Consider the following 20,035-nt stretch of genomic DNA (forward strand, 5'->3'; position numbering starts at 1 on the left):
GGTGTTCTCTAGGTGTCGTTCATATAATCAGATGTGGGTAACAGTTCCACATAAAGGAACATAAAGTTAAAATCAGCTGCTTTTGAGACCTCATCTAGAGGTGTGATCTGTGTTTACTTTGATTACATTTCAATCTGAAGAGGGACGTGAGGGCTGCAGAAGTATTGCAGTCACGTTTCAAAGAAACCTTCTACAGCCTGTGTTCTGCAAAGCTGTCTCGCTGCCTGTCGCACCAGTTGTGTGCTGGCTGCTTTTGCAGTTTACTATTGTTAATGCAAGCAAGCATGACAAATACTGAAGTCTGAATAAATCATTTATCTCCCATATACCTTATTTAAGCTTTTAGGCTTGCAGTATATCACAATAAGAGCTGAGGGTTTTCCTGTTAACGTGAGGTGTTACAAACCACCTAAACTTGAAGCTAACTGACAAGTAATAGACCTTAATCGCACCATTTATTTTTGAGCAACAACTGAGAAAAGAGAAGCAATGAGAGATGTATTTTTATAGTAAGTAAAAATTTCAACGACAACAAAAAAAGCCGATAGTAGTGAATTTAGTACACTTCAGTAACTGTTGAAGGATCCATACTGATTAGCCCTGTTTTCCTACAAAACTGGTTCCAGACAGACAGGAGGAGGATGTCTGCATCACAGCTATCACCAGGTAGAAACACACACGTTTGCACCTGCTTTTGTCTTGACTCTTGCAGTCAGCCCTGCCTTAGGCACGGGCAGCGCAGCCAGGCAGGCAGTGAGCTCAGGGATGGGGCAGCAGGACCCCCGGTCATCCCCTGCCTCAGCCCTCCGTGGGAGCAACTGAGCCCCGTGTCCTGCTGCGCGCTAGAACCAAGCTGCCCTGCTGCCCCCCGCTCCCCCCGCACTGCTGTGAGGGCTGGGGACTCCCTTCAGCTCACCTCCTGCTCTCCCGGCCTCCCGGGGTGGCTTGGCAGGGCTCAGATAGGTTACTTTATTCTCACTATTTTTACCTGATTCTTTGGGTGACAACATTCAGTTGTACTTAAACTACTGAGAAGCCTGGAATACCTGCAAACACTTTCAGGCGCTTGTATGTATTACACTGGGGGCCAAATACCTGTGGGGGAGCATTTTGATTTGGCAAATTTCTTGCTGTTGTACTGACATTTGCTTAAAAAACCAGCACATTTTCAAAGCTTGCTTGTAGAGCCCTCATGAAATGATCTGGGAACATTTGCTGATATTAAACATTTTCTTTGTTTACTTTAAAAATGACAAGTTTACTTATCCAAACTCCTTTTTCTGCGTTGCCTTAGCACCCATTTACATAGGAGGACGTAAAAAAAATCCCAACAAATTAAGTGAAGATGTGAATTTAAAACAAATTATTTTAGTGGCATTAAAATGCTGTGTAGGAATTCTTTTCAGAATTTGAGTGCTCTAACCTGCCTTTAACTTAGTTAACTTGACAGTCTCTTGATTGTGAATAAATTGGGGACTGAGGCCAATTATTTAATCCACTTTAACCATTAATTCAGTGTAATTTCCGAGTGTGTGTACAGGCTGCAGAAATGGAAACTAATATGGATCGTACTTTCTTTCAACAGACTTTGATTCCCATCTAGGTCTGGTAACAAGTAGCTAAATGTGAAAAGAACTCAGCAGTTTAGATTTTTTTTTTTTTAAAGCTGTTTCTTAGAGTCACAGTGGTACCAAGTGAGTGCTGAGCACTCCTTAAAATATGTATTTGTGCCTATCTGTGTGTGCTCAGCTCTTTAAAATCTAGTCTCAAGCTCTTTAAAGTTTCTGCAGTGACTGTGTTTTTGGCGAGCTGGGTTTGTTACCGTCCTCTTATATAGTCTCGGTATTCTCTTCATCAGATTTTCATTAAACATTTCACTAAGAAAATTAAAGTTCATTAGAGATGTTGTTCATGTCAGCCTTCTCAACTATTTCTGAGTCTTTTTTTTTTAATCTAATGCAGCGGAATTTAGAGAAATACTGTGAGCTTTGTAGTAAATCTTCAAGGGAAAATTCTGTTGGCAGAACATGAGGCACATACCGATCATCAGTGTTAGATGCTTCTTTGCTATAATCTGTGCTGACCTTAATAATATATGGAACATAGCTTAGTGGGGTTTGTGATCATAAATGCTGTAAGCTGTGCATCGTGGTGCAGAAGCGTTGTGTGCACAGTTTCTTCTCCAGTGACTGCTTAGAGCCTTTGAAATTCTAATTTATCTTTTTCCAGCATAGAATGTAATAGCATCGCTGTTTAAAAAAAGAAAAAAAATTCTCTTGAATTTATACCAAGTATTTAATGGCAAAATCACAATTTTTTATTCCACTTAACAATTTGGCAGTGGAAAGGCCCTACTGTGTTCTTTCTTTGAAGTCCGAAAAAAATCTGGCCTAGGTTCGTTATTTGGGGAAAAGAGATTTGCCTTGTGTAACAATTATTCTCCTAATGCCACGGGACGCTCAAGGCGCGTTGTGTTTTCCTGACACAAACATTTAGCTCATCTTCTGTTTTTATACCAATGGCTACTCAGATGAGACTTGTAGAATTCGGAAAGAAAAGGAAAGCACCTTCTACTAAGAGACCGTCTTCTCATTAGCCCTACTGATTTTCCAGAAGATTGTGCTTTGTGTAATGCATTATAATTATATGACAGGAGAACAGTGGAGAATATGGCATAGCATTTCCCATAGGTTTCCTTTCTGAGATAAGAAAGATAAACATTCTGCTTTGCTTCTCCAAGAAGGACAAAAAAAAACCCCTCTGCAGTTTCCTGCGAGGCAGTTGGATGTGAGCTGCTTTCTGGAGCTGCAGCTTTCCACTGCCAGACAATGATCTGTGTCATGCAGGGAAACTGGGTGTACAAAGTAAGGAAGCCCCCTGGACTGAGGTGTGTGTCCTCGGCTTCCTGAGAATGTGCCTTATCGCCCAAGGGTCCCTACGCACTCAGGCGGCTTTATCTGCGCAGCTCCCGGTGGAGGAGAGTGGCTGTTTATTTTTCCAGGGCGCTCTCTGTTCTGGGGGAAACAAGGGAGGCCTTTAATTGGATCTCTCTTTTGTTCCTGGATTGCTGCGACTTCAACGAAATCAGGAGGAGCAGGAGCAGGACCGAGGTCTGGTTTAGGGTATGCGTAGCTTGACTCTAAATGACCCACCTCTGTTTCAGCTGTGACACCCGGGCCAGGGAAATATTTTGCTTAGACTGGCTTTCCTAAAGCAGGGAGAGAATCTCTAGTTACAGAACGAAGTGAGCAGCAGCGATACTTTCCTTTTGCTCCACTCTTTACTGCACTTCTACAGTCTGAATTGTGCAAAAGGGGAAAAAATACCCAGGCATCACTTTCCCATACCAGCTGGGAAGTGTGTGCTACAGTTCCCAAAAAGCCTGGGTGGGTAAGAGGTTTAACAGCTTTAGAAGGGTTCAACGGGAGAAGCTGTAAAATTGCAGTAATGCTCCCAGTGTTAGTGGTTAACGAGACAGTGTCAAACATGGAGGGATGACCTCCTTGATAGCTTCAGAGCTTTTCAGGTCCCTGCATTTTTGCTTTCTTGTTTAACTTTCTCATTTCTAACTTCTTTTATTATTCTCAAACCAAGTTTTGTAATGCACTGACATCTGCTGTGTGTTTGACTAAAGCAGCCACTAAAGAACTGAAATAAGCCTTGCATCCTGCGCATAACGGGAGTCAAGAAATAAAATTTAAGAAAAGGGGGGAGGAGAGTGGGAGAACGTGGTAACTTAGTATTGATACGAGACGGTAAGAGGGAGTAAGCCACCCTGCCCTTAAGGAACTTACAAAATTTTTTTGGAAGAAATGGCACAAAGTAAGCTAATTTCAGTCATACAGACAGCAATTCTATTGACTGAGTATAGTTATCACCATTTAGAAAAAGCTACATTAGCCCAATATTTCCTTTTTTTTGGTCTAATCAGGATTGTGGTGATGTGATGGGCACGTGATCCTGATAAATAGCTCTTCTGCCAATTTTCAGAAACACTGTAGTTGAGAGGAAACAGTGTAGCTGAATAACCCCGCTATCTGCACAATAAGCACTGTATCATTTACAACTGTTCTGCAAGATGGGAGCAGCCTCTAACCAAACAGCAAATAATTGTAGGTACTGTAGCAGGAGTTACAGCACAATAACATCACTTTTAAAATACTAGACCAAACTGTGAAAAGACTCTTCCAGTTAGATAGCAGCTAAACTTGCTGCTGGTCTAAAGCTTCCCTGAACCATTTTATCTGGTGGTTCATTTCTGGCTGGGGCATGAGGCAGCAGAGGTGCTCCATGGCAGCGTGGGACAATCATATCACCGCTGCCTCTGGGCTGAAGGTAAAGCCTGTGCATCGCTCAAACCCAGCTCCCAGCCTGTGCTCCTGCCCCGGATACATTTCAGCTGGACATTTCAGAGACACGGGGCAGTACTAATCAGAAATCTTTTATCAAAACAGTTTTAAATGAGAAACTGACCTTTGCCCAAAGGAATAGTTAGGCAGTTTTGCTTTTTGTCAAAAACTGATGGTATTGCTAATGAAAAACTGAAGCCAAGCTGGGATTTTTTTGTTATGTTGTTCAGCTGAAAATAATTGTTTATAAAAACACAGGGTTTTTTTCAAAAACAGTGTTTTACTAGCTTCAGGGAAAAAATCTCTTCTACACAGAGATTCAAAATCTAACAGTCTCTCTGGAAAGGGGGGAGCCTCCTAACAGATGGTTTCTCAAAATACAGGCTTACACCAGCTCTGTGAATGCATAAGTTATGGGGCTGTCCCCCACATTAGTCCTCCTGTAGGTAATGTTAAGGTAGTAAGTCTCTGAGGTAAGCAAAATTCTATGCATAGTCACTTCATCAAGAAAGGATAGATGGCCTTACTTCTTTCTTTTTCAGCCTGAAAGCGGGCTGTAAAAACTTCTTTTTTAAAAGTGTAGTTTACTAGAATAGTATACTTTACTAGAGTAGTATAGTTTACTAGAATAGTATAGTTTACTAGAAAAACTAGGCTTCAAATGTGTCAGAAACTGTAGTTTCTCCTTTTGTAATTCCCAGCAAATGTGCAAAATGGCTGCAAGACCATAATGGTGCTGGATTAACACCTCACCCAACAGAAAGAACTGAAACAGAAAAGTACCTTTTCATTATGAAGAATCTTAAGTAGTAGGGGAAATCCAGCTCCCCTTGAGATCAAGAGGGAAATTCCTTTTTAGCTTCAAAAGAACCAAAATTTAGCTTTGTATTATTCTGAAAGCCTCTTTAAAAGCCCTGGTGTTTCTATCTCTTTGCAGTCTTCCCACAAGCAGGGAGAAGAGATACAGCTCTTTGTATAAAGATGTAGAGATACAGTTCTTTACATCCTTACATCAGTTTTACAAGTCAGTAGAGGGTTTGCTCCTGGGGTGCTACTCAGGAATATTTCTTTAAGGGCATGTAGCATTAAATGACTGCTGACATACTCTCTTTCTTTTTTTTTTGTTTCAATGGGAGTGATGTCTTCCTTGAAAGTCTGTGCTGAAGTGCCCTTCACTCACTACTTTTAATGCCTCTTATGGTCAAGCTCTAAATATCACATTTTCAAACTGAGATGTCTGACATCAGCTATCATGATCAGTATTTAGACACATGAGTTCCCAGGTGCATTTAAAGATATTATGTATTACCTAATTCTGAGAAACCACATGTACAAATACGTGACATTAAATGACTAGTGGAGGATCCAATAGCAAGTAAAACTCTGCTTAATGCCTTCCAGCAGTGATGCTGTTTGTAAAATACTTGAAGTGCCCAAAATGTGACATGCTGCTTAAATGCCATATATTATTCCAATCATAACATCAACTAGTAGAGACTCATGCTTTAAGGAGAGTTGTAATTGTTGATGAACTAACTTATCAGGTGAAGCTGAGCCTATTTCTCCTCTTTGGAGTGTAAGCCATGTATAGCGCTGCGTTTGTTGCTTGATATGCACTGCACATTTTCAGAGCTGCTCTCTGTAAGGATGCTAGGATACACAAAGCACTAAAAGCTAACAAATCACTCCAGGCAAAAATCTTTTTTTAAAGAAAAAAAACACAGCCAAACCCCTTCATTTCCTCTGCTATTGATTTAAGTCAGATAAAATCAAGGTTAAAAAAACCCAGCCTTTCACTCTGCCCATTGAAAGTGAACCATGGGAGAAAAACAAATTTTGATTTTTTTGAACTATTATTCCAAACACCTGAAGATTTTAGCATATGTTCAGTGCAATACAGGCTTCTGTGTTTAGTGGGCATTGTGAGAGCTAAGCCAAACATGGAAACATCAGACAGAACTGGCTCGATACAATATTCGGTCATATGGCATACTGGCTAGTAGACTTCCTCTGCAAATTATATTATTTTATGTTTAGTATGAGACACCTACAGCACCAGATGGATGATATGGAGCTAACTACGTACCTAATGGGACAAGGAAGAAGTGGGAGAGAGATTTATTTTGCAAATAATTGCATTTTATCATTAAATAACATAAGTGATGTTCATATTCTGAACCCCACTGTGGGCGTTGTGGTAATTCTTATAAGCACCAAGGGTATTCATCCCCTGTCACACCCATGCCTTCGGCCAGGGTTCTGCAGGAGCTGCTCTGGCAACGGAGCTGGGAGCTGGGCTGAATCTTTGAAACTGATGGCATTCCTCACCCTTCCCCTTTCTAATCAGCATCGTCTCTGTGGGCTGTGCCGGCCAGCCCTGGATCACACCGTGGGGAAGATGTTAGTGTGTCCTGACCTCCACGGCACATTGTTGCTGTCTGACCAGGTTGTGCTGGCTGGCTCTGACAGAACCTTTGACTTGAGCCCTTGGGTCACACCGTGGAATTACTTGTTCCTAGCATAGGTTGGACTCGCCTGTGGGGCTTAACTTCTTCCGACAGCTATTCTTATAATGGGTGTATCTCTTTTATTTGTTACAAGGGATAGCTACAAAATGGATGAAAAAAGGAAAACGAGTTAAAATGAAATTATATGTAAGTAAACAAACTGTAATAAAATGAACGGGCTGAACTTTCATCTACATCTCAACTGGTCTTGAACCAAGCCCCTTCTGAGAGTCTAAGAAAGTTTGGTTATTTTTTGTTTGGTCTACTCTGCATTTCCTTGCTCTCATTGTGACCAAGAGTAGAAATGTTGGAAAACTGTGAGCAAGTCTGATATGCTGTTTCTGGCCAGGCCAAAAGTAGGACAAGCTGGAAATGACATGCAAACTCCCATGTTGGGTAGATTTCCAGTTCGGGTTTGCATACGCAGAAAGCTGGAAGCTTGAGATAAACAAGAAGACCTCGGGGTGATTGTACAGACAAAAATCAACTTCCAGAATTTAGGTGGCTGAGCTTAAACTGAATATATTCAGCTTCTTCAAGGTTTCTGTTCTTGCTGAGAAGGGAAATTTAATGTTTTGGGATTGCATTGTGCTTCCAAGCCCACCGGTTGGTTGGGACAATGCAGGGACTTAACAGGTGTCCAGGGGCGAGATCCACCTTCCACTGGCACCACAACCTATGTCTCCAATGAGTGCATGCTTTCAAGTTATGCATTCAAGTTTGGGGGGGACTATATGTAATCTGAAGTTGACTTTGGCTAAGGCTTAGCTCTTTTCCTCCAGAAGGAAGAAAATTACTTCCATCACATCACTTTTAACCTGATTCTCTAGAGATTGTATGTGGCTTGATCCAACAAAACAGATTTGTTCCCAGATCAAACCTAGTTATATAATTTGCAGTCTTATAATCTTTTTAGAAACGTAGTAGTTACATTTTAAAAGAAACAAACTTATGCTTCTAATTGTTTTAAATTGCAGCATGTACTCAGGAGAGGCACAGATAGAGTTGGGAGGGGTAGATTGTCAGGTGCACCAGTTCCAACCGGGGAACTTAAAAAACAGAAATGGCTTTACTGTTCCAGTTCATCCAGGCTGCACATACATCAGGGTGTCAATGCCACATATTCCTCCTGAACGTGGGCTGCATTTAACACTTCATGTTTTTAAGAGGAGGTGGATGCAGTTTGTAAGGACATGGTAGTCCTCCCTCACCTTAACTCTGCCCTCTGGATCTGGCAGGGTATTCTCTGAGTGTTTCAGACAGGGCTTCTGTTCAATAAGCACATGGGGGAGAAGCTTGTGTATATATGGAGTTATTCACAAATTGTTTATATAGGTAACATGTACATAAACTCCAGATGTGGAGAGTCTATTTTAAAACAAAATCACCCTGTTCCTGGCTAACCTAGCCCCTTCTACAAGTTCTGGAAGACCTTGGGACATAACTACTTATCTTCAACCAAGTCCAGCTGCCTCTAGTTGCTCAGAAATGGGAAAGGAACACAACTTATATGGTCATAATGCAGACAGCAAAATCTGAGTATACATGTGGATTTTACAGTATGTTGCTATATCTGTAGAGCTTTGCTCCCAGGGCAGCATCTCCCCTGCAGGAGCCTGCAGAAGGTGGACAGAGAACACTGCATATACCGCATACAAATTCTCAAGAAGCTGCTAAAGACAAAACTTCAATTCACAGTACACAGATGTGCTGCCCAAATTCAGTGGCCTGAGTGAGTCACCAAAATCGGCGTAGCTGCAAACATGTGCAAGCATGTCCCCATCTGGCCAGGTCTGTTGTAGGAGTGGGAGCCTCCAGCACGAGATTCAGCATGAGTATCCCTGCATTCTACCACAGCAAAGCGCTCCTGGTATCACACTGCTAACTAACTGCACCAACTTAGTTAGTTGACTACTAACTGAAGAGTCTGCTTCAGCCTCAAGCCTGTTGTACAGGCTCTCCAGATTAAAACAGCTTTGCCAGTATGACCGTCTCTCTAAAAGGGCTTTTGTCAGCAAAGTTTTGTCAGGTGAGGAATTATTCTTCTCCCAGTCACTAACATTCCAGTTACGTTGTTATACTATGTTGGCTGATCTCTGTCTCCTAAATTTAGGAGTTTCAACTTGTAAGCTGAATAACTTTTTCAAATATTGTTTCCTCAAAGCAGGAGCGTCCTAGACCCTGGATGAAAATAGACTTGAGCAGATTATATGAGTTCAGAGAGAATCATGGCTATAGTTTGGGACCCGTGTTCTCAGAGAAGTAATAGGAGACATAAATTCTTTTTGATGTGAAGCTTCTTTTTTTTCAAATAATCTGAAATTTGTACCATTTTCCCTGCTCGGATCCTAACGGTGCAATTTTTGAAACAGTCTAAACAAACATGCAGATTTTTTATTACCTAAAAACGATTTGTTAAACAGTGTATCTCTGTAGCAACAATGGCAGGAGCTTGCTTTGGCTTTAGTTTTGTTGTACAGTGCTGTTAATTTGCAACTTCAGTGTGATCTGGACATGAGTGGACTTGTATGGTTCTTTTTTGTTCCTTTTTTTTTCCCACCCATGCTTTGTAGAAAAATAAGCATCAATTTCGAAGTGCTAGAAAGAGCAGCTTGCTTTGGAAGTTGTCAGACTCTGATACAAACGATCTTTGCTTCGAGCTTCCTAAAGAGACATAATTTCTACTCTGTCTAAAAAGAGGAGGCTGGCTTGTTTGTTTTTATTTGCAGCATTCGGCAGCATTGCTGTAGGCCACTAACTGCAGGATGGCAGTAACACAGGATTATCCTGCAGAGCCGTAACTCGTGAATCCATAACAGCCAACCTGAACTCTGCTGCGGGCTGCCATTTAATACCACAAGAAACTGTTTGCATTTCATCATGTAACCGGTTGTGTGAATTCAAGAACCTTCCCTGGATCAGGCTGTGTTTTCAGATGAAAGAAAGGAACTACCAAATGGTAGAGTGAAATATATAGTTTGTTTTCCTGTAGGCCTGTCCTCTAAGCATAAACAAATATACTGTAGGAAGACTCTGGCTCTGGCTACAGAAAAGAAACTGAGTAGGGAAGAGATGGGAAGCAGGACTATAAGAGGGAAAAAGGTTGGGGCTGCCTTTTCTCATGAGATAGATTTCTTTGATATCGAGGCAGTAGGAAAAGTCTCAAAATGAAATGGGACAGTGAAAAGTGTCTTCACAGTGTCAGCTGATGGGGGAAACCTACTCTCCGGATCCTAAAACCTTTCCCTCTAAAATTCCCATTGGAGCGGGTATAGAATTGAGCCCATTTGTGACTTTTCCCTCAGGCTCTGTTAGATGGGCTTTTATTCAATGTGATTTCAGTCCAGATCATAATAAAGTTGCTCTGTTCCTCATGAAGCTCACATTATGGATGTACAGCCATCATGGCCTATGGACTGCGTAGCTTTTCCTGTAAAAACAAAAATCCTTGTACGGCTGGGAGCTTGTAAAAACAAGCCTGAAGCTACCAGAATTTTTAGCTTTACAGTATAAACGAGAAACTAAATTCTCCACTGCAAAACATATATACGCACCTATATGTGCTCAAGGTTTTCACAATGAGACTCATTCATGCAGAAGAAGACACTTTCCAGGTGAATATTTCCTTGTTCTGGCATCACACGCCAAGTAATGTAATTAAAGAGCGTTTATGAAACGTTCGGGACTGTGCTGCTGGGAATCCTGACCAGACGGGAGAGTAAGATTGTGTGTGTCTGTGGTGTCCCTAGACGGGCGATGTGATCTGCAAGCCAAGCCAGAGGTGAGGTTCTGAAAACGAAAGCTTTTTCAAGCCAGAGTTTAGGGTCTAAAGGGAGTGACACGCGCGCAATTTTGTCTCACGTAATGGTTGCGTCGGGCTTGCAAAGGTTACTATTCCTGGTAGCCAGCGCTGTGCCGCTAATCCGCGCCTCCAGGCCGGAGCCCTGCCCGCAGGTGGCACTCGGGAAGGGAGCGGGAGGGGACGCGGGGCCGGGACGGCGGGGCCGGGACAGCGGGCACCACACACCGCCGCCGTGACACCGCACACCGCCGCCGCCGTCCGGCCTTGCAGCTGATCAAATCTGATGAATTTTCACTGAGGCCACAATATTTTATTTCCCGCGGTACGTTTTGTTAATTCTCGGGAGCGCCGGGGTGCGGGACAGAACCTGACATGCCGCGTTTCCGTGTAACCTTATTCTCCTGGGTTTGTTACGGAAATAAATACCGTACCGTCTCAACGACTAGTAGTATTTGAGAAAAGAAGTGGAGGGAGGAAAGAAGAAAAATAAAATAAGGAAGAATCTAGAAATACTTGACACGGAGCACGGAGGGTGCCTGTCGCGGCGGCCGTGCCGAGGAGGGGAAAGGTGCCGCGGGGACCGAGCGCGGCGCGGCCCTGCCCGGCTCCCCGGCCCGCTCCGCCACCGTGCCTCGGGGAAACGGGGCTCGGAACGAGGCGGGTCCGCTCTTAGACCCGTGTCCGTGCCGTTCCTACGCGAGCCAAATTAATGAGGGATAAAGTAGTTGCCGCCGCGGCGTGCTGCGGGCCGGAGCGGTCCCGAAAGGTGGGTCCGTGCGGCTGCCCCGCGGCACCGGCCGAGCGCCCGTCCCGGCAGCCGCGGCATGGCCCCCGGAGCGGAGCGGGGGCCCGAGGACAGGCGAAGGGGCTGGGTCGCCTGTCCCCGTCCGGGTCTTGGTGCGGGAGGAAGGAGCCCTGCCCCGGTGCCTGCGGGCGGCGGCTTGGCTGCGCTGGCCGCACGGGAGCGGGGCGCTCCGAGCCAGGGGCGTCCGTCGCTCCCCGCCCGAGACGCGTTTTCTCTCCAAGAGAGAAAAGGAAAAAACAAAACAAAACCAAACCACACATGTTTGGGAGAGGAAGCCTGCCACATTTTCAAACAAACCGACCCCAAGCCTTCCCGGTAGGATTCGGCGCTGCTGCCTGCGCTGGGGTGAGTAGGAAAAAAGAAAAACCCACTCAGGCTACTCGAGTCTCAGGAGCGGTGCAGCCGGAGCACGGCTTTCGTGGGAAGAGCGGTCCGGGCTGCCGGGGAGAGGCGTGGGGGCGGCGCCCTGCCCCGCGTCCCCGCCGCGCTCCCCGGTGCCCTCGGCGGAGACTCCCGTCACTTGCCGCGCCCCGCTCCCACGGCGAGTCCACCCGCGGGCACGGGCTCAGCCGCTTCCCAGCCGGGATACCGGACTTGGGGCCGCAGCGGGGAGTCCCGTGCTCTGCTCGGGACGGGGCACCCGGCCCGGCTCGGTACCGGAGAAGCAGGGCGAAGCCCCGAGTTGCGGCCCTTCTCGGGGCGCTGCTTAGCGGGGGTTGCGCGGCCGGAGCCGAGCCCCGCTCTGCCCGCCTCCTTCCCGGCCTCCGTGCACCGGGAACGAGCAGGGACCGGGGCTGTTCTGCCCTCCCGTGAGGAAAGCGAGAGCCCCTTTCCCCGCCGCCCCTCAGCGTCCCGCGGTGGGATCTGCCCCTCGCCGCAGCGGGCCGCGGTCCGGGCACCGGCTCCGTAAGCCCCCCTCCACCGCTACCCCCTCGCCTGCTCCCCTACCCCCGAGGGCAGCCGCAGGCCCGGTCCCGGAGCAGCTCCGCTGGCTCCTTCTGCGCCCGCTTTGTCCGGGTTTGTGAGACCCCGGCCCGGCCCCGGGAGCAGATCGAGCCGCTCCGCGGGGTCTTGGCGGGATCCCCCGCTCCCCCGCCGGGGAAGGGCTCGCCGCGCCCCCCTGCTCGCTGCCTGGCCCTGGTACTCGCACTCCCCTCGCTGCCACATTTTTGCAGGTGCCGGTAAGACCTCAGCTCTCCGCCTCGCTGCAGCTACAGTGTCCAGGCTCAGCTGTAGCGGCGTGCCCCTACGTTTTCGGGTGGTCCTTTAATGTCCCAAGAAGGGCTTAATTAGCACCGGGGAGAGGGGAGAGCCCGCCAGTGCCCGCCAGCGCCCGCCAGTGCCCGCCTGCCCTTGTGTCAGACGTTCCAGTAGCCGCACACGGGGCTGCGCGCTCACCTTTGCCGCTGCTCGGCCCGACCGCCGCTCCCAGCGCTGGGCTGAGCCTCTGCCCTGGTGCTCATCCAAAATCCCCCGTGGTGGGGCTGTCAAAAAAACCCCAAACCAGCCCCTCGGATGTCAAATGTCCTCTGCGGGCGAGCGAGCCCTGGGAAGGAGCTGCGCGCCCGGCTTAGGAGGGAAAAGGAGGAATCTGCCATTTGGCGGAGGTGATGACACACGCAGCGGGGCTGTTACACCTGCCCCGGCCCTCGCCGCGGAAATGCCTGCGAGGGGCAGCGCCAGAGCAGCATGGGTGGCCGCGGAGAGCAGCCGGCCCCGGGGAGCCCGGCAGCCCCGGGGAGCCGCCACGGCGGGCACAGCTGGCCCCGGCCGCCCCGCCGCCCTGTGCGCAGCCCGCCGCGGGGGAGGCCAAGTGCGGAGAGCCTCTCTCCTGCGGGCCTCGTCCCGCCGCGGTTTCGTTTGTGTCCCTTAGGGGGGTGCTCAGCGGGCGGCGGGCGCTCTTCCGCGGCTGCGTGCGGAAATAGAGCGGCCTCGTTTCTGTGACCGAATTTGCGCGGTCCAGGTTTTAGGGTACGCGTTTCTCCGCCGATGGGAGAGAAGGGATTCGTTATATGGCTGTGGGCGAAGGTGCAGAAACGTATTTCAACCGAGAAATAGAATAACACATATAAATATACCAGCTCCCCGAGGGGCTATTTTATTTCCTGGCTAAAATACGTTTCTCCAGCTGCGGCTGCCTGCACCCACGAGTAGCCTCTCCCGGGGAGGGGAGCGGGGACCCGTGTGCCCCGGGCCGGGCAGAGGCACCGGGGAGCCGTGCGGGGGGTGCCGAGGCTCCGGGGCGCCCCGGGGGGAGGCCGGCGGCACCGGCCGTGCTGCCCGAGAGCTGCCACCCCTGCGGGCTGGCGTCTGGTCACGACAGTCTGATGTGGCACTTAAACTCCGCGGGGCGGGGAATAGCGCTGCGCGGCGGTTCGCCTTCAAGACAAGGCAGAAGCGGGTGTGAGGGCCGTGACCCGCCGGCCCGCGGGTCTGCGGGCGCCGAGGCGGCCGGGTGCCCCTCCGAGGGCCGCTTCTGGGCAGCCCGAGAGGGGAAGCGCCGAGCTGCGCTCGAGCAGGGGAGGGGGGAGCTCGGGTCCGCGCGGGCAGGGCCCCGGAGCGGAGCCGTACCGGCAGCAGCGGGCTCACCGCGGCGGCGGGCCCCGAAGGCCGAGCGGGGGCCGCGGTTGCGGAGCGCAGGTGTCCCCGGCCCCGCGGAGCTCGGCCCGGCTCCGGGGGCTGCCGGCGGCCGCGCTGCCCGGTGGGAGGGCTCGGGGGGGGGGGGGGGGGGGGACGACACACGACAGGCGGGGCCGGTCTGCCCCGCTCCCGGGGACGGGGCTGAAGGCTCCGTTAGAAAATCAGCGCAAAGGATCCTCCGTCCGCCTGCCCGCTTGTGTACCCGCGGCTGGAGCAGCCCCGTGTTAGCGATTTAGCGCTCCGCGACAGCTCGTGTGCCGGGGCCAGCCGAGGCTGCCTTTCCGCTGCGCGGGGAGGCTCTCCGCGAAGGCGGGGAGGGGGAAGGAGCGGGGGAACGTTGGTGCCACATACGCTGCTCCAGGAACCGTGTGAAATAAGCCGGAGCCCTCCAGGGGAAGGAGCGGGAAAGCTGCCCGGTGTGTCACCCCCCGCCTCGCCAGCCCGCCCCGGCCCTCGGGGCGCCCGTCAGCCCCGCGGCCGCGCCGGTGCCTGCGCGGACCGTGCGCGGAGGGGGAAGGAGCCACCCGACACCTTTCGCTCTCTGTCTCCGCAAATACGGGTCTGGGAGAACCGACTCGCGGGAAGCGGCAACAGCCTCCTCGTGCTCCCCGGGCGCCATCGGTTGGCGGGGCCCGGGGCCAAGACATATAAACGCCACCGCGTGTGCGGCTGGACGTGTGACAGCCGCCGGGGCCGAGGCGAGCGCCGCGGCTGCGGGCACTCCCCCTCGCACCCACCGCCTCCAGCGGGCCCCCGGCGGGAGGGCAGCGCAGCGCCGCGGGCCCCGGCGGGCTCCCCGGGCGGGCGGCGGAGCCTGGCCCTGGCTCAGCGGCCCCCGGGCGCTCCCCCCCACACCCCCCCGCCCCCCCCCCCGCGCCCTCCCCGCCTCGCCCCGAGCCGGGGCGGTTCCGCGCCGCTCCGCGGGGCCACGTCGGGCCGCGTGTGCGCGGGGCTGAGCGCGGCGCCGTGACTGCGGGGTGAACTCGGCCGTGCCCAGCGGCTCGGCGGCGATAGGGGAGCGGGCTCCTGACGAAAGCGGAACTCGGCCGGGCCCATACAAATCAGAAAAGAGCCCGGCCGCCGCGGCAGAGGGGAGCGGAGCCCGCGGGGGCAGGGACGCCGCCGCCGCCGTGCTGCACGGACCAGCGGCGCCGCGAGAGGCGCCTCCCGATCTTCGTCCCGGTCCCGGCTTCGAGCCCCGGCCCCGGCCCCGGTGGTCCCGGCGAGCGCGGGGCGGGACGGCCGCCGGCACCGGGCTCCGCGCACCGGGCAGCGCTCCGCTCCGCTCCCCCCCGCACCGCGCGGCGCTGCGCTGCGCTGCGCGCCCCGGGCGGCGGACGCGGGGCACCATGATGACCAGCTACCCGGAGGGCGAGGAGGACGCGGTGGCGCTGCTGGCTCATGACACCGGCGGCAGCAAGGAGCCGGAGCGGGGCAAGGAGGAGCTGAGCGCCGACAAGGGCCCCGAGAAGCCGGACCCCTCGCAGAAGCCCCCCTACTCCTACGTGGCCCTGATCGCCATGGCCATCCGGGAGAGCGCGGAGAAGAGGCTCACGCTGTCCGGGATCTACCAGTACATCATCAGCAAGTTCCCTTTCTACGAGAAGAACAAGAAGGGCTGGCAGAACAGCATCCGCCACAATCTCAGCCTCAACGAGTGCTTCATCAAGGTGCCCCGGGAGGGCGGCGGCGAGCGCAAGGGCAATTACTGGACCCTGGACCCCGCCTGCGAGGACATGTTCGAGAAGGGCAACTACCGCAGGAGGCGGAGGATGAAGCGGCCCTTCCGGCCGCCCCCGACCCACTTCCAGCCCGGCAAGACCCTCTTCAGCCCCGACAGCTACGGCTACCTCTCCCCGCCCAAGTACTTGCAGTCCACCTTCATGAACAACTCGTGGCCGCTGGCGCAGCCCCCCGCGCCCATGCCCTACGCCTCTTGCCAGATGTCTGGCGGGAACGTCAGTCCCGTCAATGTGAAAGGACTCTCGGGCCCGGCGTCCTACAGCCCCTACTCGCGGGTGCAGAGCATGGCGCTGCCCAGCATGGTGAACTCCTACAACGGCATGGGCCACCACCACCACCCGCACGCCCACCACCCCCAGCAGCTCAGCCCGGCCAGCCCCGCGCCGCCCGCGGCCCCGGCGGCGAACGGAGCCGGCCTCCAGTTCGCCTGCGCCCGCCAGCCCGCCGAGCTGTCCATGATGCACTGTTCCTACTGGGAGCACGACAGCAAACACAGCGCCCTGCACTCCCGCATAGACATCTAGGGAGGCTCCGGCCGGCCGCCGCCCCAGCAACGCCCGCTCTCACCCCGGCTCCGCTGCCCCGCTCCGCTCCCGCCGCGGTCCCCCGCGCTCTCGCGTCTCCCCTCCTCCTCCTCCTCCTCCTCCTCCCTAGCTGTGGACTGTCCTCTCTCTGTGCCCAGACTGTTGCGGCGGGGCAGTAGCAGCCCTGGCCGGGGGTAGTGTCAGTGTAGGAGCCGTCCCACGGCGAGGAGAAGGCACCGTAAGTGCAGGAGCTTCCCCGGCGGGGCTGCGCCGCAGGGGCCGGGCCGGCGGCCTCGGATTTACCGTTCGTTTCTCTGCTCATGTGTTTGTTCGGTTGGGGGGGACGGGGGGGGAGAGCACCGAATTGAAAATAGGCTGATTAGCCCTCAGAATTCTGCTCCTCTCTGATTCGGCCGTAATCTTTTCGGGCTCAGCCTTGGGGAGAGTAAAGCGAAGCTTGTAAATAGCGGAGGCACTTCCACGCGTGGCGGTGCGGGGCTGGCGGGGCCTAGACACTGCCGTGTGCCCGCGGTGCTCGTCCTCGTCCTCCTCCTCTTCATCTTCTCTTTCTTCTTCCTCGGTCTGCAAAGCACTGCGCTTCTTCCGAGCCGGTGGCTTTTCGTCAAAATAGTACTTATGTGGGGACTGCTGTAACAGCAGGAGATGTGCGATATTGCTGGTTATTAGAAACCAACAAGCAAAACCCGCCAGGGTCACTCGTGAAACGTTTCGGCAGCGATAAATATATTTTTAAAGGAGACAATATCCTCTGAGGTCTTAAAAGTAATTTTATGCAGGTCTAAAAAAAATATTTTGATGTTATAAAAAAAAAAAAGACGGTTTCCTGTAAATTGGAATATTTTTCCGTGTGCATATTATTATTAATAATGAAAGTTTAAACTATCTTCGTTTTTTTTGACCCCAGACCTGGCCCAAAATGGATTTTCCGTTAGGTTCTGCTTTCGAATGCTTGCCCTTTTTCTTAAAAAGTTTTGATCCTTCAATTTTACATAGATTAATGTGGAAAAAAAAATAGCGTTTATAATACAGGGGCCAGTTCATAGCGATTTTATAAATGTTTATGTAAGCTGATAGATGCTGTGGCATAGTACCATTTTGGGACCAACTTTTCTAGAGTGAACTAGCACTTTTATTGTACTTTCTAGCATTGTAAAGTCTCCAATAAAACGCCTTTCCTTCTTTTCATATCGTTTTATTTCACTCCGCTCCTCCGTGCTCGGGATCGGGAAGCGGCGGCGGGCGCCCGGGCCCGGGGCCGCTCCTCGCCTCCCGGCCGGCTCCCGGCGGCGGCCCCGCTCCGCGCCCCGGGCCCCGGCAGCGGCTTTGCCGCGCTCTCCGCGGCCGTGCACGTCCGCTCCGCTGCGGGGAATACGCGGGCTGTGCTCGGGCGGTGTGCTGGCTCCGTTCGGCGCCGTGGCGGGCTGCGCACCGGCGGGAGAGGTCCGGCAGGGCCGCGCCGACCGGCGGCCCGGTGCTGTCTTGGCGGCCGCCGCGGAGGTGCGGGGACCGTTTCGTTGGCCCCGCGGGCGGGCCCGGGAGCGCCTCCGCTGCGGGGCGCGGGCAGTCGCCGGCACCTGGCCCGTGTGCCCGGCCCTCCCGGGGGCAGAGCCCCCCGGGCAGTGCCGCGGGCTGTGTCCGCCGCAGACTCCGGCTCCGCTTTCGTTTCTCGCCCGCAGTGCTCGGGGCCGCGGCGCCGGGCGACACAGCGCGGCCCCGCGTCGCTGCGGCGGGCCCCGCGCCCCGGTCGGTGCCGGTGCCGGGAGCTGCTGGCGGGTCCCGCTTTCCTCGCCGGGCCGGTGGCTCCGGCAGCGGCGCTCCCCAGGCCTGGGCCCCGCTCCGGCGCCTGCCCGCGCTCGCAGGCAGCGGCCCGTGCGCGGGCGCCGGGGTGCTCCGGGGTGGACGGGGCGCCGGGGTGGCCCCTGCCCGGTGCTGGCCCGGGGCACAGCGGGTCCTCTTGGACGCCGGCCCCGGCCAGGCCTGCTTTTCCGCGGGCGGGAGCCGGGGTGCGGCTGTCCCGCTTGTGCCGGGTTGCGCGGGCAGCTCGCTCCCCCGGAGAGGGGGTGCCGGAGGCCAAAGCCGGTACCGGGGGTGAGCCCTCCCCCGCCCGCTGCCGGGGGCCTGTGGCGGCCCCCACGGGAGACGTGGTGCACCCAGGTTGCAGACAGGCCCTTGCCCGGCTGCCTGACGCTCTCCCTCTGTGCCAGGGCCTTGTGCGGACTCCCCGCACGGAAGGAAGCGGCAGCCTCCAGCTCGGTCGCAGAAACCAGTGGGGGGATGCGGGGACCGGTCGCCTCTCGGCCGCGACGCAGCTCGGCGGACACGGCCAGGGCAGGAGGGCTGTGGGGTCACCCGCCGGGCCAGCCCGGCCTCGCTGCGGGCCGCAGGCCCTGCCCTACCCCCTGCTCCCAGTCCCCAGGCCCCGGCCCGAGCGGGAGGGCGCTGGGACCGGCGGTGCGGCCGGGGGGCTCCTCTCCCGGGGTGGGGGGGTGGGGGGCAGAGACTCGAAGCTGCGGCAAACGGGGTCACTGCGCGGCGGCGTGCGCAGGGGGCTGCGGGGCCGAGCTGCTGCCCCGGGGAGCGGGAGAGAAGGAGCGAGCCCAACACCGATGTGACGGGAGGTGGAAGGCCGGAGCGGGGCGGCGGGCAGCCCCGGGGCTGCCAGCGCACACGGGACACAGCCCCGACTCACGCCTCTGCCACCCGTGGCTCTACCGGACGCTGCCGGGGTCTCTGACCGGCCCGGGGCCCGCAGGTGGGAGCTGGCGGCGAGAAGCGGCACCGCTCGCATGCCCTCGGGGCGAGGGCGGCCACCGGGCCCGACAGCCCTGCACCGGAGGGCTCAGGGCCTCGGCTGCTTGTTTCTTATTCGAAGATACTGCTAGTCCTGCCCGTTTCCTCCGGGGTACGTCGGGGCCATGGCGAGCTCGCAAGGGAAATCCCTGCCGCGGCCGCCGGCGGGCAGCGGGCGAAGGGAGGGCGGGAGCGGCGCCCTGGGCCCCGCACGGCCCCGCCGGTGTCCCCCCGGGCCCCTTCCCGGGCTGCAGAGCCCTGGGCGGCTGGGGCCTCGCCGGCCTTGGACGAAGCGATACCTGGCGGTGCCTAGGTGCGAGGGGACGCGGCGGCAGCCCGGCACCGGGCAGGGCCGTGCGGCCCCCGGGGCTGCCTCGAGCCCCCCGGGGTCTCCAGGCGGTGGCGCGGCGCGGGGAGAGGGGGGAGCGGGTTTGGCTGCCGTTCGGTCATGGGTGATCGTTGCCTCTGGACGAGGGTCCCCCTCCCCAGGAGGGCGCAGTGCGGGACTGTGGGGGGCACTTTGGAAGCAGGCAGAGGTGCCCTCGAGGTCCCTGGCCAGCCTTCGCCCACCCCGGGGCTCTCCGCTGCGGCTGCCCGGGCCCTGGGCCCGCCACGGGAGAAGTGCGGGCGGGCAGGGCCGGGCGAGGCCGGACGCCTGTCCGTCTGCCGGGCTGCCGGTGCCCGGCCGGGTCTCTGCTCGCCCCCGCCCCGAGTGCCCCGCGCCGCTCCCCGGCAGCAGCGCGGCCCCGAGTCAGCCGGTGCCGCCGTCGCGCCTGTAGGATGTTTTCACGATCGTTTTCTGTATTTTATAAACAGAGGCTGCACTGAATGTAAACTCCCGCGGTTTATTGAAC

General features: G+C 54.8%; 1 protein-coding gene across 1 annotated transcript; it reads left to right on the plus strand.

Moving 5' to 3' along the window:
- The first annotated feature begins 15,452 nt into the window (after positions 1 to 15,452).
- On the plus strand, positions 15,453 to 17,433 carry FOXL2 (forkhead box L2). The gene has a single exon (XM_074878254.1). The coding sequence runs from the start codon at positions 15,453 to 15,455 to the stop codon at positions 16,368 to 16,370; it is 918 nt and encodes a 305-aa protein (XP_074734355.1). The 3' UTR covers positions 16,371 to 17,433.
- Positions 17,434 to 20,035: the final 2,602 nt, after the last annotated feature.

This window comes from Strix uralensis, chromosome 9 (genome assembly GCF_047716275.1).
Source record: "Strix uralensis isolate ZFMK-TIS-50842 chromosome 9, bStrUra1, whole genome shotgun sequence".
Lineage (NCBI taxonomy): Eukaryota > Metazoa > Chordata > Aves > Strigiformes > Strigidae > Strix > Strix uralensis.

What these genes read in the sequence shown, in the direction of transcription:
- FOXL2 (XM_074878254.1), top strand. Translation starts at nt 15,453, where the DNA reads ATGATGACCAGCTACCCGGAGGGCGAGGAGGACGCGGTGGCGCTGCTG.